We start from the raw sequence: 13,433 nt of genomic DNA, 5'->3' as shown, positions 1-13,433 counted from the left end.
AGGTGTTTATTCCAGATCCAATGAAAAGTGGCCTTAAAATCACCTGCAGGTGTTTGTCACTCGGGTCACTTCATGTTACCGAGGTGGGAAAACAATTCATGGGACACGAGGGCAAGAAATAAAGAAAGAAACCCAAATAAAGGAGCGTTTAGATTCAGGGTTGTACCGTATTTTTTTTTTTCCTTCACTGATGTCCTCTTGTTTTTTTCCACAAGAACAAAACCAGTGGTCTCTCCCCCTCCCATCTTTGATCATGATCCCTCCTCACGTAATGTTTCGCTCATAGCATCAAACTTCAAGTCCACGTTCGTGACCAGGATTCAAACCAGACCCATATAGATCCGGAGACAATCAGCACTTTGAAAAAAAAAAAAAAAAAAAAAAAAAAAGTCCCACTCCGGGGGCCGAAAGCGGCGCCGTTCAGTGTCCAAGCTGCAGACCTGGCTGCAGACGGGTCCGCTCCACAAACATGCAGCACCGGCGGAGGTAGTGCCACTACTTGGTGTGTGTGACTCATTCGTGCGCAGTGACAATAAGCAGACAAAGCTTGGTTTGAGTGTCAGTAAATCATACTTCAACAAAAGCAAGGTCACCTTGATTTGGATGTGGTGAAAGACTGAAGCTCGGGTCCTTTTTTTTTTTTTTATTTCTTCTTCCTCAGCTTGGAGTGAAGCAAAGAGCGCGACAGTCTCTCCCTCAGGACTTTCATTTGCTGCTCAAAATTCACTTTGGGATTTTTTTTTTTTTTTTTTTGGACTGCACCTGTTCACCTGGATTTACTGAATCTCGGTAAGTGTCCTTATCCGTCTGTGTGGGTCCTGGGCAGCCCAGGAGACACATCTGAAGGAGCTCCTCTTTATTGTCAGCGCAGATGCTCTAACAGGTGTTTTTGAAGGTTTGCGCCCTGTGAAAGAACAGGTTAGTGACATGATCGGCCTGTGAGTCTAAGAAATGTCTCCATTTATCTGAAGACAGATGCTGATTTAGCCTTTTGTGACCGGTTGGTGTTGTTTGTAGAGAGATTTCGTATTTTTCTGTCCAACCTGTCCACAGTGCCATTATCACCTTGAACTGATACGCGCATGTAGGCCATGTCATTCACTAAATGAAGCGAGAAATAAAGGATTTGATTTGCTTTTTTTTTTTTTTTTTTTGCATACGGCCTCACTTCCACATAATCAGTCTGTGTGCCTATTTTTAGGATGTGAAAACTGTTCTTTTTGCACAATTAAAGATGTGCTCCTTCTGGTGAGGCTGACACACATGAATCTTTCTGTCGCTGCTCATCATCCATCCTGAGCAGGATGTAGAAACGGTGCTGGAGCAACATGCACCTGCCATTAGTTGCTGGATTCATTTCTCTTTGTGAGTGAATAGTTAGGACTGAACTTGTCCCCCTGTGTTTATTCGTTTATTTATTTATTTTTTGGATGCCAGCTAACTGAATCTCAACTTGGAAGACAGACTGCGCCCTTGTCGCCCACAGGTCTGTGTCACCAAGTTGAGCTGTTATAGCGCAAGAAGCATCATGTCAAATACTGCACATTCATGTGGGCTTGAATCTCTCTCTGTTACTGAGAGGATATTATACAGAGAGATTTCTAGGGGTGGGGGGTGGGGGGATAAGGAAAAAAAAAAAGTGACCAGGCTTTTTGAGCTGAGTACTTTGGCACAGGGTCTCGGGAGTGATGGCGGCGTCTGCACCCTCCTCCTCTGGCGGCGAACCGGATCCCAACTCGACAAATTTACGACCACCGGGCTCAAGTAGGTCCATCACATCACAGATAAAATGCTATTTCACGTGTGCTATTTACTTTGTGGGCAACGCCATTAATCATTTTCATCGAGGGAGAGGGGTGGGTGGGAGGTGTGTGGTGGGGCTCCGCTGGCAGTTGAGAAGGCTTCCTCCGCCACAAATCACCGCTGCGTCTCATCCAGCGTACGGACCTCCCGGCGTCTGTGTGCCAGACAAAAACTGATCTCCACTAACGTTATACTGAGGGAAATGAGGGAGGACAACAAGCCTGAGGCTGCACCCCAGAACATCCGAACAGAAAATCTAAAGTATTATTATTATTATTATTATTATTATTATTATTATTATTATTATTATTATTAGAGCGTCAGTGCAATCTCTTGTTTTTTTTTTTTATTATTATTATTTTTCCCTTGCTTTTGGTTAAATGTGTTCTCTGCTAGAACAAAGTGGCTGCATGGGAAAATGAAAATTGCCCCTGAAGTGGTTGTTAATTCGCCCACATTAAATTGCCCCTAATGGCACACTTAAGCATTGTAGCCTTCAAGAAGCGGCACAGTGGAGACCATGCAGCTACCTCGGTCCTTTCATTATCAGCTGGTTGCAGAAATTAGCCCGATCCTCCCAGTGAATGGAGCTCTGAAATCACGTTACGCGTGTGGATGTGCTCCTGACACATATTCGTCAATTTCACCTTTTAAAAATTCAAATCTCATGCACTTGGAGTGCAAACGTGCAATCTTTCTAATTAGCAGTGATTGCCTTTTAAATATTAGAGTTTTCATTCCACTTTCTATTTTGCATTCATCTGTATCTGAAGGAAAGCAGTGATTGTGTTGTGTTAGGCCCATGCAGACATAAGATGGCTTGCTTATACTGTAGCTACCAGCTGCACCTCTGCAAATGTGGACTCTAGTCTGAATGCTATTTGTCACAGTCTGCTGTTTTGTTTTTTTTTCCTCCTTCACATTTTCTGTTTTTCGTTGCCTGCTTGTCCATCTGATTGCCTCTGACCACAAAAAAAAAGTGAGCTCAGCAAGACAATGATTTATCTAATGATCCAAAGCAAGGGTTCAATTGGGATGTCGGACTGGGACTGCCCCTCATCATCATCCTCCTCCTCCCTCTCCACCCCACTCCACCCCCCCCCCCCCTTCAAATTGCTGCTTTTGAGGATTTCGTCTGTGTCTCCCATCCAAGGTGCCCCATCCCCTCTCGGGCTGGGAGCCCTTGATAACGCACTGATTCTCTATCTGTCACTGGCCAGCCGGCTTCTGTCTACTGACGCTCGCATTTTAACCAGCATCTTTTCACTCAATTAGATCTTTAGGGTGACATAAACGGGTAATTAATTTCAAGTCCTTGGCTGAGGCCATGAACAGTGACATACAGTGGAAATAGGCTAATCCAGATCCAGGGCCCCGGGGAGTGCGCATAAATGTTCACATAACCCACGCTGACTATTTTTGCTTCAACATTTAACATTATTCCAACATGATTCCGTCTCTCCGTTTATTTTTAACAATAAATTGTTCAGAATGTATTTTTTAGTCTTTTTAGGCTTCTGTAAGGCCCTCTAATATTTTTTATCAACATTTCCAGGCTATGACGCCTGGTGTGGAGTTGCTCATGGATGTACTAGAAAACTGGGAATGAAGATCTGTGGTAAGTTCACGTTTTCCTCACAGTCTAATAAAATTACACGAAAACATTGAATTTCAGTCTACAATTTTTTAGATTTTAAAATTGAATCCAAACAAAGATCAACCAATATCATATTATTGCAGTTACCAATCCATCTGATCAATTCAATAAACCAAAATTGAAACAAGAGGAATCACCTTCTAAAACCATTAATTAAACTCTGATTTGGAGCTGACGAAATTAAACAGGAAATTATGCAGGATGGATTTTCCGATGCCCTCGTCGAGTCTATTTCAGTCTCATACTACACTAACCAAGGGCGGCCTGACATCTACCATAATGGTGGATGTTACGCACCAGTGCGCAGCGCAATCTTCTGCTATTTCTGACCGACACGTCCTGTTGGTTTCATTAAGGCCGTTTAATTACTGGAGACAATAAGGCAGCAAAATCTAATCAAATTACAAAGAAAAAGTAGAATTAAGCTGTATTCGTGTTGGTTTAAAATCAGGGGTAAACGTTATGTTTTATCACTGTAAACTCGCTTATTGCAGAATTTTCAGATGAGATTTCTGTGCGATTTACTTTATTGTTAAATTAAAATCTATTATCAAATGTGCCTCAGGCCTGTACTGTTACCAGATCCTTGTAATGATTTCTGCACACTGGTCTAATAACAATTTACAGCCGCTACATAACAGCGATTTGTTTTGGCTTGATTTGAGTTTGGTGCTGATGTCACCGGGTTCAACCCCCCCCCCCCCCCATGCCAATAAATAGGAGGTCTCCAGTGCAGGATGGGACCCCTTGTCATAAAAAAGACACACAAAGTACAGTGTAGATCTCCGCAGAGAGAAGTCAGACATGGGAGAAGAGAATTACTAGTGGGCCTGGACTAGTGAAAAAGCTGCCGACATGTATGGGAAGCGTAATCACCCTGCGGACTCCTCTTCTCCTTGTCACCATTTAGGATTTTTGCAGAAGAACAACAATCTGGAGGAGAGGAGCAGGATTGTTAGTTCACTCAAGGAGCGCACGGCCAAGACCCTGCTCTCCTGCGATAACATCGGCGGTGACGTGCGTTTCAGACGCACAGAGACGGATTTCTCCAATCTGTTCGCCAGAGGTATGTTTGAGGAGGAGATTTCATATAAATAACACTTAAAAATGCAACGTGATGCATGTAACATGAAATATAAAATCCAAGAATGTGTGGAAAATCTTACCTGAGTACTGAAACATGCAAATAATCCTATATCAATAAATACAAGTAAATAATATGGCAATTAATCATTTTGCAAAAATAAATAATCTCTAGATGTTTATAATGAAGCACATCCTGCTTATTGCATTTTGTAGTGCATGGTAAATTCATTATTATATTAAAAACCCAACTGATGAAGGATTTGCACTTTGAAGTAATTAACAACCAGCTGAGAAACCCCAGGGGTCACCATGAAATTCAACAGTAAGTTGTGAAGAAGACCTGTAAAATGTCTGAGCATCAAAGGAATCTTTGGGTTAAACAGACAAACACTGATACAGCAGGTTGCTATTATTTATTTATTTTGTAGATCTTTTGCCTGCCAAAAATGGAGAGGAGCCAACCATGCAGTTCCTGCTGGAGGTTGTGGAAATCCTCACCAACTACATTCGGAAGACATTCGACCGCTCCACCAAGGTGCTGGATTTCCACCACCCGCACCAGCTGCTGGAGGGCATGGAGGGCTTCAACCTGGAGCTCTCTGACCAGCCTGAGTCTCTGGAGCAGATCCTCGTGGACTGCAGGGACTCTCTGAAATACGGAGTGAGAACAGGTAAGAGGTCTGGAGGAGCAGCACGGCCTGCTGCTATAAACAACTCCCATTAATTGACGCGCCAGAGGAATGATGACAGATAAGGCCTTACCATCACGGATTAGCAAATGATGAATTGTTTCCTGGGGATTATCTCTCTTTTGTTGTCTCTTTGTCAATTGCAGGTCACCCTAGGTTTTTCAACCAGCTGTCTACTGGGTTAGACATTGTTGGCTTGGCAGGAGAGTGGCTTACATCTACAGCCAACACTAACATGTAAGTATAACACCCTATCACTGAGCAGTTAATTGTACAGACAGCGACTGAGATATAACTAATATGAACCAGGACCAGTTAGATTCATTTTATTCTACTTTTATTTAAGCTTTTATGCAGCCAGTGTTTTCCAGTGGCTCATGCAGAGGAGAAGCTTTTAGTCAAACACTTGAAGTGACATACAGTAATTACTGTCTTTGTCCAAAGAATCCTCTGCATGCTCTAATAGATTGTCAATCAAGCCAGGAAATAAAAGGCACAAAAGAAGACATTTGTGCTGCTGCTCCCCCACAGTATTGTCAACGTTGGCCTGTGCTCAGGCTGTGGTCACATAATTCAGCCCTGCAGGCAAACTAAATTGCATATTGATTCACATTCACAGTTTACATGGTGTCTTTGTCTCATGTAGTGGTCGTTCCTGTTACATAACAATACCAGTAGGGAAAAAGATCCCATGCCCCTCAGACCGTGTGTACACAAAATGAGCAGTCGTAACTGGAACTGAGCAGTGAATCGAATGTAAGTTCAGGGACGCAGAGTTTTTCTGAATACTGTTTAGAGAAGTGTAGTTTGTGGAATAATTTAGCCCGAACAAATATGTTTGAGCTGTTTTGTGTCCTATTCCTATTTTTAATTCACATTACTGTAAACCAGTGGACCAGTGTCAATTAATTAATGCTTTTAAAAATCAGATTCTTCACATATCAGTTATAAGCCATTATATAAACAAATGATGAATTCCCAGGTTATAAAAGGCTACGTACTCTCTGCAAAACATAAGCAGAGGCCGGAAAGTAAAACTGAGTTATCAGCAGCTTATTAAAATTATTTAATGTCCTGACATTTATAACAGTTTTATTACCAAATAGAGAGGATATGTACCTACATAACAAATGTTTCTCTACATAGCAACCTGAAATGTGTGCTGGTTAATGGGTTATTACTGCTGTATAAAGAAATTAATAACCATTAATGTAGCTTAGAAAGCCTCTATATGGGCTATCACCAAAGTTCTCTTGTGATCTGTACAGCACCAGTCCATGTTTTCTGACCCAGTGGGTGAATGTTACAGATGCAGACACTCAGGTTTCTCTATTGCAAATGTTAAATGTAAACCAACATTTCATAAGCATCTTTTGACAATGTGCTCTTTCACCTTGCTGTTTTCAGGCTCCCATCTCAAAGAAGTAGTTAGTTTGTGTGTTAGTGGAAACATCACTGTGGATGACTTGACGCAAAGGGTGGAGGTTGCTTACATATTTGTAATTTACCTTTATTAATTACTCCATCAACCCTAATTACCCCTGGCAGGTATTGACTGACACTAATAGACTGACAATCACATCCAGGCCTTACATAATCAGAATGAGTGAGTGTTGCCTGCATGAATGAATGTGGTGAAATTAATGTGCAACATCTGCAAGATGACATCTGACTTTTTAATGTTTTTTTATCCCCTATGCTGCTGCGAGTGTCTGCTGAAGACACTTTAGGGCACAATTCTGTCATGTAATTTCTTTACATGAAACTTGGTCAGGAGACAATGGATGAACCTGTCTATGCTGGAACTCAAAATCCACTGTGCTCTTCCCTGAGGCACTTGTATTTTCAGGATTTGGAAAAATATGAATAAAGTTAATTTTATTAAAAGTACATCTCTTGGATTCATTTTCTACTTCTGGTGCTCCTGAAGCTGCACCAACGAGCCCAAGACTTGGGGCATTTTCCGTGTCGCTTCACTGCAGCAGAAGGCCATTTCTAAAACAACAAGATTGCGTTCTCATTGAAGTGTGACCGTGTACAGAAGGCTCTATCTGTTCGATTTGTATCCAGCGAGCAGCGTGCACAGTAAACATGCTGTACAATTAGCGTATACAAATGCACATTGTTAAATATCAGTGTATTTCATATTGATCTCACCGGTCTCTGCTGCCATGTTCAGATGAAAGGAAATTTCACTTGAGTGGAACAACAGCCAGAAAACTGTACATTGGTACAGTACTATAGGACTTTTTTCAATTGACTACCTACCAGAACCATTATATACTATATGTCTTTTGTTTGTTCTAGGTTCACATATGAAATCGCCCCTGTCTTTGTCCTCATGGAGCAGCTGACACTGAAAAAGATGAGAGAGATTATTGGCTGGCCAGATGGGGAGGGAGATGGAATATTTTCTCCAGGTAAGAATCAGACTAATTATCACATCACACTCATACAGATGCCACTAGATGTTGTGCATCCTCAGATATAACTATATATCTATTGATTTTACCACCAGTAGTAATGCTGTACTGTAGTACTTTAAGTACCTTAAGTAATTATAATACAGAAAAAATATATAATTAAATTACAGTAAGTGCATATTGTTGCAATCCTGGTTGTCCTGGTTTAATTTTTGGAGTATGTTGCTCACATGTAACATTTCATAGAGGCGTCCTTTTTAGAAACCTAGATCAGATCTTCCGCAGGTTTGGAGAACCCTGGATATGCTACCTAGAGCGCTCTACTAGAAATTTGCATGCTATGGTTCTACTGTAAACACCTTGATGTGGTTTCTAAACTTGTTGGTAAAGAACATAAAGATGTAAAGACACAGCTGCAATAAAATGGAAGGACATCAAATCTTTACTCGAACAAAACTAGTGACTTGTCTTACACTCTTTCTGCAGGAGGAGCAATCTCCAACATGTACAGTGTGATGATTGCCAGATACAAGTTCTTCCCTGAAGTCAAGACCAAAGGCATGGCTGCTGCACCCAGACTGATCCTGTTCACCTCAGAGCTTGTTAGTCCTGCACAGTCTACACTGTACACTGACAATTACTATCTCATTGTTTAAGTACATTTACATTAAGTTTTATAATTAATATTGCGACTGATGGACGCCTGTTCTCGCAGAGCCACTATTCCATCAAGAAAGCCAGTGCGGCTCTGGGTTTTGGAACAGAGAACCTGATTCTTCTGAACACAGATGAGAGGTTTGTTTTATACTTAACCCACAAGCACACAGCCTGGTAAAAGATCAAATATCTGTATGACTCACTACTGTATGTCTTGCAGAGGGAGAGTTATTCCTGCTGATTTGGAAGCCAAAGTAATAGAGGCCAAGCAAAAGGTGAATGTCAGCATCATCCCCTCTTATAAATGTATTTATTTGCTTCTATCTTGGACATCAATACAACGAGAAACACACATTTGAGCAGTGGAGTTTACTTGTAGCAAACAAAACACTTGTGTGCCAGAGCAAGGTTATTTCAATAAGGTTAGTGCTTCCATCTGCTATGGTTTAAAGTAGCTCTCCTGGAAGTAATTCTTCAAAGACAAAGTGATGTACAGACTAGAGCATATTGGACGGCAATTTTGTCCCAACAATGGATGCAGACAGGAAGAGTGCATTATTTGAACAGTGTGTTTTAGTCTATGTTTGTAAAGTCAACAATAACTGCAAATGGAAGGATATAACAACCTGAATTAAGCCCAGTATTGCATCATTTTTTTCTATGCTTTTGATGTGCAGGGTTATGTTCCGATATATGTGAATGCCACCGCTGGTACCACCGTCTACGGAGCCTTTGATCCCATCAATGAAATTGCCGACATCTGCGAAAAGTACGGCATGTGGCTTCATGTGGACGTAAGAGAATATTGATAAGGAATAACAAAAGAATAACAAAGCTAATATGAACTGCTGTAATCATCATAACCGTCCTTACTGTTTTGTTTCTCTGCAGGGTGCTTGGGGAGGAGGTTTGCTCATGTCCAGGAAACACAGGCACAAGCTGAACGGAGTGGAGAGGTAAGAGAACACAAGGCATCGACAGATAAATCATTATGAATAAGTCATTATTTTTAGGGAGGCTCCAACTGCTTTCAAATGTCAAGCACTGTTTACTCTGTAGTATTATGCTTGTAAGAACAAAACAATCCAGATCATACCATCAAGGTTATGTTAACCCTACGATGACAGGTCTGAAAGACATTTACAAGACATCAAGCTGTCGATTTGTCTCAGTTTCCTTATAGAATATGTTTGTTAAAGAGATACCTCCAAATGCAAATAAGGTATGTTACTACTGCTATTGTCTTTTATTAATAAATGTTGTTTTACGTTCGTAAAACGTCTCCAGAGCCTAAAAAAGCTACTTTTATGTGACTAATCCCGATGTTGAGTCTATATGCTGAGACTCGTATAGCCTGGTAACAACATGTATACTGATGAGCTCAACAGTCATATGACACTAAAAGTCAGGATGTCTGCAGCTGTTTGCTGTTTCAACTTCAATTTTTATAACCACCAGTGTTTCGCCTTCTTCAAACAAATGAAATACTTAATTGCTGGAGTGCCCATTGAAATTCTGGACTAAAACAGTGTAACAAATCAGTTTTCAGCTCACATGACCATTTATATTACAAACCATGTGCACTATCTGCACTGCAATATACCGTACACACACATACACACACATACACACAGAGCTGTGTTTACTGTTCAATATCTGTGCAGGGCCAACTCAGTCACCTGGAACCCTCATAAGATGATGGGAGTGCCGCTGCAGTGCTCAGCCATTCTGGTCAGAGAGAGGGTGAGAAGATTTTTCATTTTCCTGCTGCACATAATGCCACTGCACATGTAGACAAATAATCACAAATCTGTGCACATGAAAAGGCACACGCGCACACACACACACACACACACACACACACACACACACCCACACACACATACAATTTTCTGCTTTACTTCTATGTTTTTATCTCTCATCATACTTGCTTCCATTGCAGGGAATATTACAAGGCTGCAACTCGATGTGTGCCGGCTACCTCTTCCAGCCAGATAAACAGTACGATGTTACCTATGACACGGGCGACAAAGCCATTCAGTGTGGACGACACGTTGATATCTTTAAGTTCTGGCTTATGTGGAAGGCAAAGGTGTGTATTTATATACAGCAATGTGCTACTCATTGCCTCTATCAAGCCTTCTCTTATATCTAGGGAGATATGTTAACAACTCAATATTCTCTTTTCAATCTACCTAAAAGGGAACGGTAGGATTTGAGCAGCATATTGACAAGTGCCTGGATCTGTCCGCATATCTCTACAATAAGATAAAACACAGAGAGGGTTTTGAGATGGTGTTTAACGGAGAGGTAAGATCATTATTTCAACAGATAACAATTATCTTTGAAATGAACACCCAATTATTGACTGTACTGACTTATCAGAGGAATATAAATCAGAATTCATTGGATACTGCACATGATCAGCGGCAGCAACAAAGTAAACGCGTCTTTACTGGGCTTTTTGCTCCTCAGAAAGGAATCTGCTGTGTGTAATTAATTGGATCATTTTGCATTGGTGACATGTTGACAAGAAAAGCAGAAATTGTAGAAGGCATTTTTATCTGGGCTTATTACAAATGTCATTCCCATTTCCTCTTATCAGCCACAACACACAAACGTGTGCTTCTGGTACATTCCACCGAGCCTGCGCGGCATGCCTGATGGTGAAGAGAGAAGGAAAAGGTTGCACAAGGTAATGACTCATCATTACCTTTTTTGCTTCTTACGCCTGCTTTCTAGTTGTTCTGCCTTCTCTGGTTGATTCATGTAGTCTGCTCAGATTTAGGGGGGTCACACAGCAAAACAAAGCATAACTGTGGGTGCAAATGCTTGTTTTTTAATGCGTTTGCATGATACCGTTCAATGTTTTCCTCAACAGGTGGCCCCAAAGATCAAGGCAATGATGATGGAGTCTGGGACCACTATGGTGGGTTACCAGCCACAAGGAGACAAGGTCAACTTCTTTCGGATGGTCATCTCCAATGCTGCTGCCACCAGGTCAGACATCGACTTCCTGATTGAGGAGATCGAACGACTGGGACATGACCTGTAAAAACAACTGTATTGTATATTTTCTTTTAAACATGTGTCTTTTCCAAGTCTTAAGAGCCTTTAGCTTGGCTTCATGTCCTTTTTGTCTCACGAAGACATTTGAGAGATGTTCGCTTACAGGTCTTTTCTTGCAATGCACAACAAAAAATATGTGTCTCTGTATTTAAAACGTTTGCACATCAGGTTATCTGATGAAAAGAATTACTTAAACTGGTATTCTTGCTAAGCCACATGTTAAGTACAAATTATATATAATATCAATAAAGTTAACACCTGTCCAGGGTGGACTCTCTATCTCTCACCCAATGACAGCTGGGATTGACTCCAGCATCCCACAACAGGAAAAGCCGTTAAGATATTGGATGGATAGAGAGGAGGGTTTAATACAGGTTCCTTTTCATGCAAATATAAAAACCACAAATACCTGAACATGATTCATGTAGCTATACAAATGTCATTTTACTGTTGTACTACTCTATATGAAGATCAGTATCAAAAACAGAATGAGATGAAATTATTTTTTCATAAGTGACAGAGCACAATATAGAGAACCTTGTGGTATTAACATAACAGTATTAATGTAAACTATATACTTGGTGTACTGTTGGTGCTCCATGCCATCTATGAAATTATCAAGCCAGACGCACCATCACATTGTACCGTAGCTGTTATTTCCCTTTGATATTACATAAGTGGGAATATATAACACAAGTAACAAGTACTGTACTTGATTGCTGTGTTTTTAGAGATTTTTGTGTAGATTGTGTATAGTATTGTTACATTGCCTTTGTGCCAAATGTGTCCTCGTTGTACAGTGAGAAAAAAATACTCTCTATGTAAATCTGCCATACAGTATAGTATCAAATAGATTATTGAATCCCTTTATTTATATTGAGAGGTAATAATTGTGAATAGGTAATCTGCTTTTCTGTTCCATTTGTAATGTATCTTCATTCATATTTGGAAACTCTACTGTATTATATCACAATGTTTTGAATAACATTGAAGTATTTAAGTGTAGTTTGTGAACCAAAGAAGGGTTCAGTTACATTAATGAACATGTACATGGCCCTTACGATCCCTTACGGATGGATTCAGATGTTTGTATAAGAAAACTTAACTCACCAACCTTGACTTGTGCAATTTATGTTGTGTAACTGTGCAATGCCATTGTGATTCACTGGCTGAATGTTGTGGAGACACTATTATGGCAGGATTGACTGGCAGTGCGTCTGTGACTGCTGGTGCTTTGTTAATGATATATATAAAAAAAAGCACAATGCTAAACCATGATCATGGGGCAGCTTTTATTCTAAGGACACATGATTGTCTGTATTAAAATGTGTTAAGTGGAGTTGAAGTATAATATGCAATTTATTGTTTAACATGCTATAGGGACACTTTTAGGGTCAGATAAACAATGTGATCATTAAGCATTTTTGCCTGAACAATAAAATGCACAGTGTTTGCTACTGTAATAAAATGTATTGAACAGATGTACATTCCTTAAATAATGATACGACATGTCCCTTGTCAAACTCAGTGTAGGCACTTTAACTTCGTACCATCAATTGCAGAGTATTACTGTTGTATCCACAGCACCAATAAAGACATGAGCTGTAGAACATCTGTGGGCACAATAGTGGAAGTTTGTGAAAAAGGACCTTTAAACTTTACAAATAAATAATGAATGGCAACACCACAAATGTGAGAGCATCATTGCTTTTTGGCTGTATGTTTAAAATAATTATAAATAGTACAACATACCATGATTTAACCATGATTTATTTTCTTTCCAGTCTGTTTGAAATCAAAACATGAATATGAGACAAATCAACATTTCAGCTTTTATTTCCAGGTGTTTACATCTTCATCCAATAAACAACTAAGAAGATGGCAGTTTTTGTTTATGTATGTTAATGTTTAAGTATTGGAAAATATAAATTAATTGAACAATAAATAGCTCTGAACGTCTTCACTCGGTTTCAGATTTGGTTTTTGCTTGTTCAGACTCGTTATTAGCTGAGAAGCATAACCAACATGAAAACCAGAGAGCTGTCTATG

General features: G+C 40.2%; 1 protein-coding gene across 2 annotated transcripts; it reads left to right on the top strand.

Moving 5' to 3' along the window:
- Nucleotides 1-541: 541 nt before the first annotated feature.
- On the top strand, nucleotides 542-13,207 carry LOC113173154 (glutamate decarboxylase 1). Of its 2 annotated transcripts, XM_026376496.1 has the most exons (17): nucleotides 542-789; nucleotides 1,676-1,764; nucleotides 3,359-3,421; nucleotides 4,371-4,526; nucleotides 4,975-5,217; nucleotides 5,382-5,472; nucleotides 7,543-7,655; nucleotides 8,145-8,260; nucleotides 8,374-8,453; nucleotides 8,536-8,590; nucleotides 8,993-9,109; nucleotides 9,207-9,271; nucleotides 9,980-10,058; nucleotides 10,258-10,407; nucleotides 10,518-10,625; nucleotides 10,921-11,010; nucleotides 11,197-13,207. In XM_026376496.1, the coding sequence occupies exons 2-17, from the start codon at nucleotides 1,689-1,691 to the stop codon at nucleotides 11,368-11,370; spliced, it is 1,776 nt and encodes a 591-aa protein (XP_026232281.1). In that variant the 5' UTR covers nucleotides 542-789; nucleotides 1,676-1,688; the 3' UTR covers nucleotides 11,371-13,207. The 2 variants fall into 2 exon arrangements, with proteins under 2 accessions (XP_026232281.1, XP_026232282.1); XM_026376497.1 differs by lacking the exon at nucleotides 1,676-1,764 and having other exon boundaries at nucleotides 786-789.
- Nucleotides 13,208-13,433: the final 226 nt, after the last annotated feature.

This window comes from Anabas testudineus, chromosome 21 (assembly GCF_900324465.2).
Source record: "Anabas testudineus chromosome 21, fAnaTes1.2, whole genome shotgun sequence".
In the NCBI taxonomy this organism is placed as follows: Eukaryota; Metazoa; Chordata; class Actinopteri; order Anabantiformes; family Anabantidae; genus Anabas; species Anabas testudineus.
This window is presented reverse-complemented; position numbering and strand designations above follow the sequence as displayed.

Bases quoted from the DNA above. Each gene is read 5' to 3' on its own strand.
- LOC113173154 (XM_026376496.1), top strand. From the start codon at position 1,689: ATGGCGGCGTCTGCACCCTCCTCCTCTGGCGGCGAACCGGATCCCAAC. The intron at 1,765-3,358 runs GTAGGTCCATCA...CAACATTTCCAG, and splicing joins TTTACGACCACCGGGCTCAA to GCTATGACGCCTGGTGTGGA. The intron at 8,261-8,373 runs GTTAGTCCTGCA...CTGTTCTCGCAG, and splicing joins TCCTGTTCACCTCAGAGCTT to AGCCACTATTCCATCAAGAA.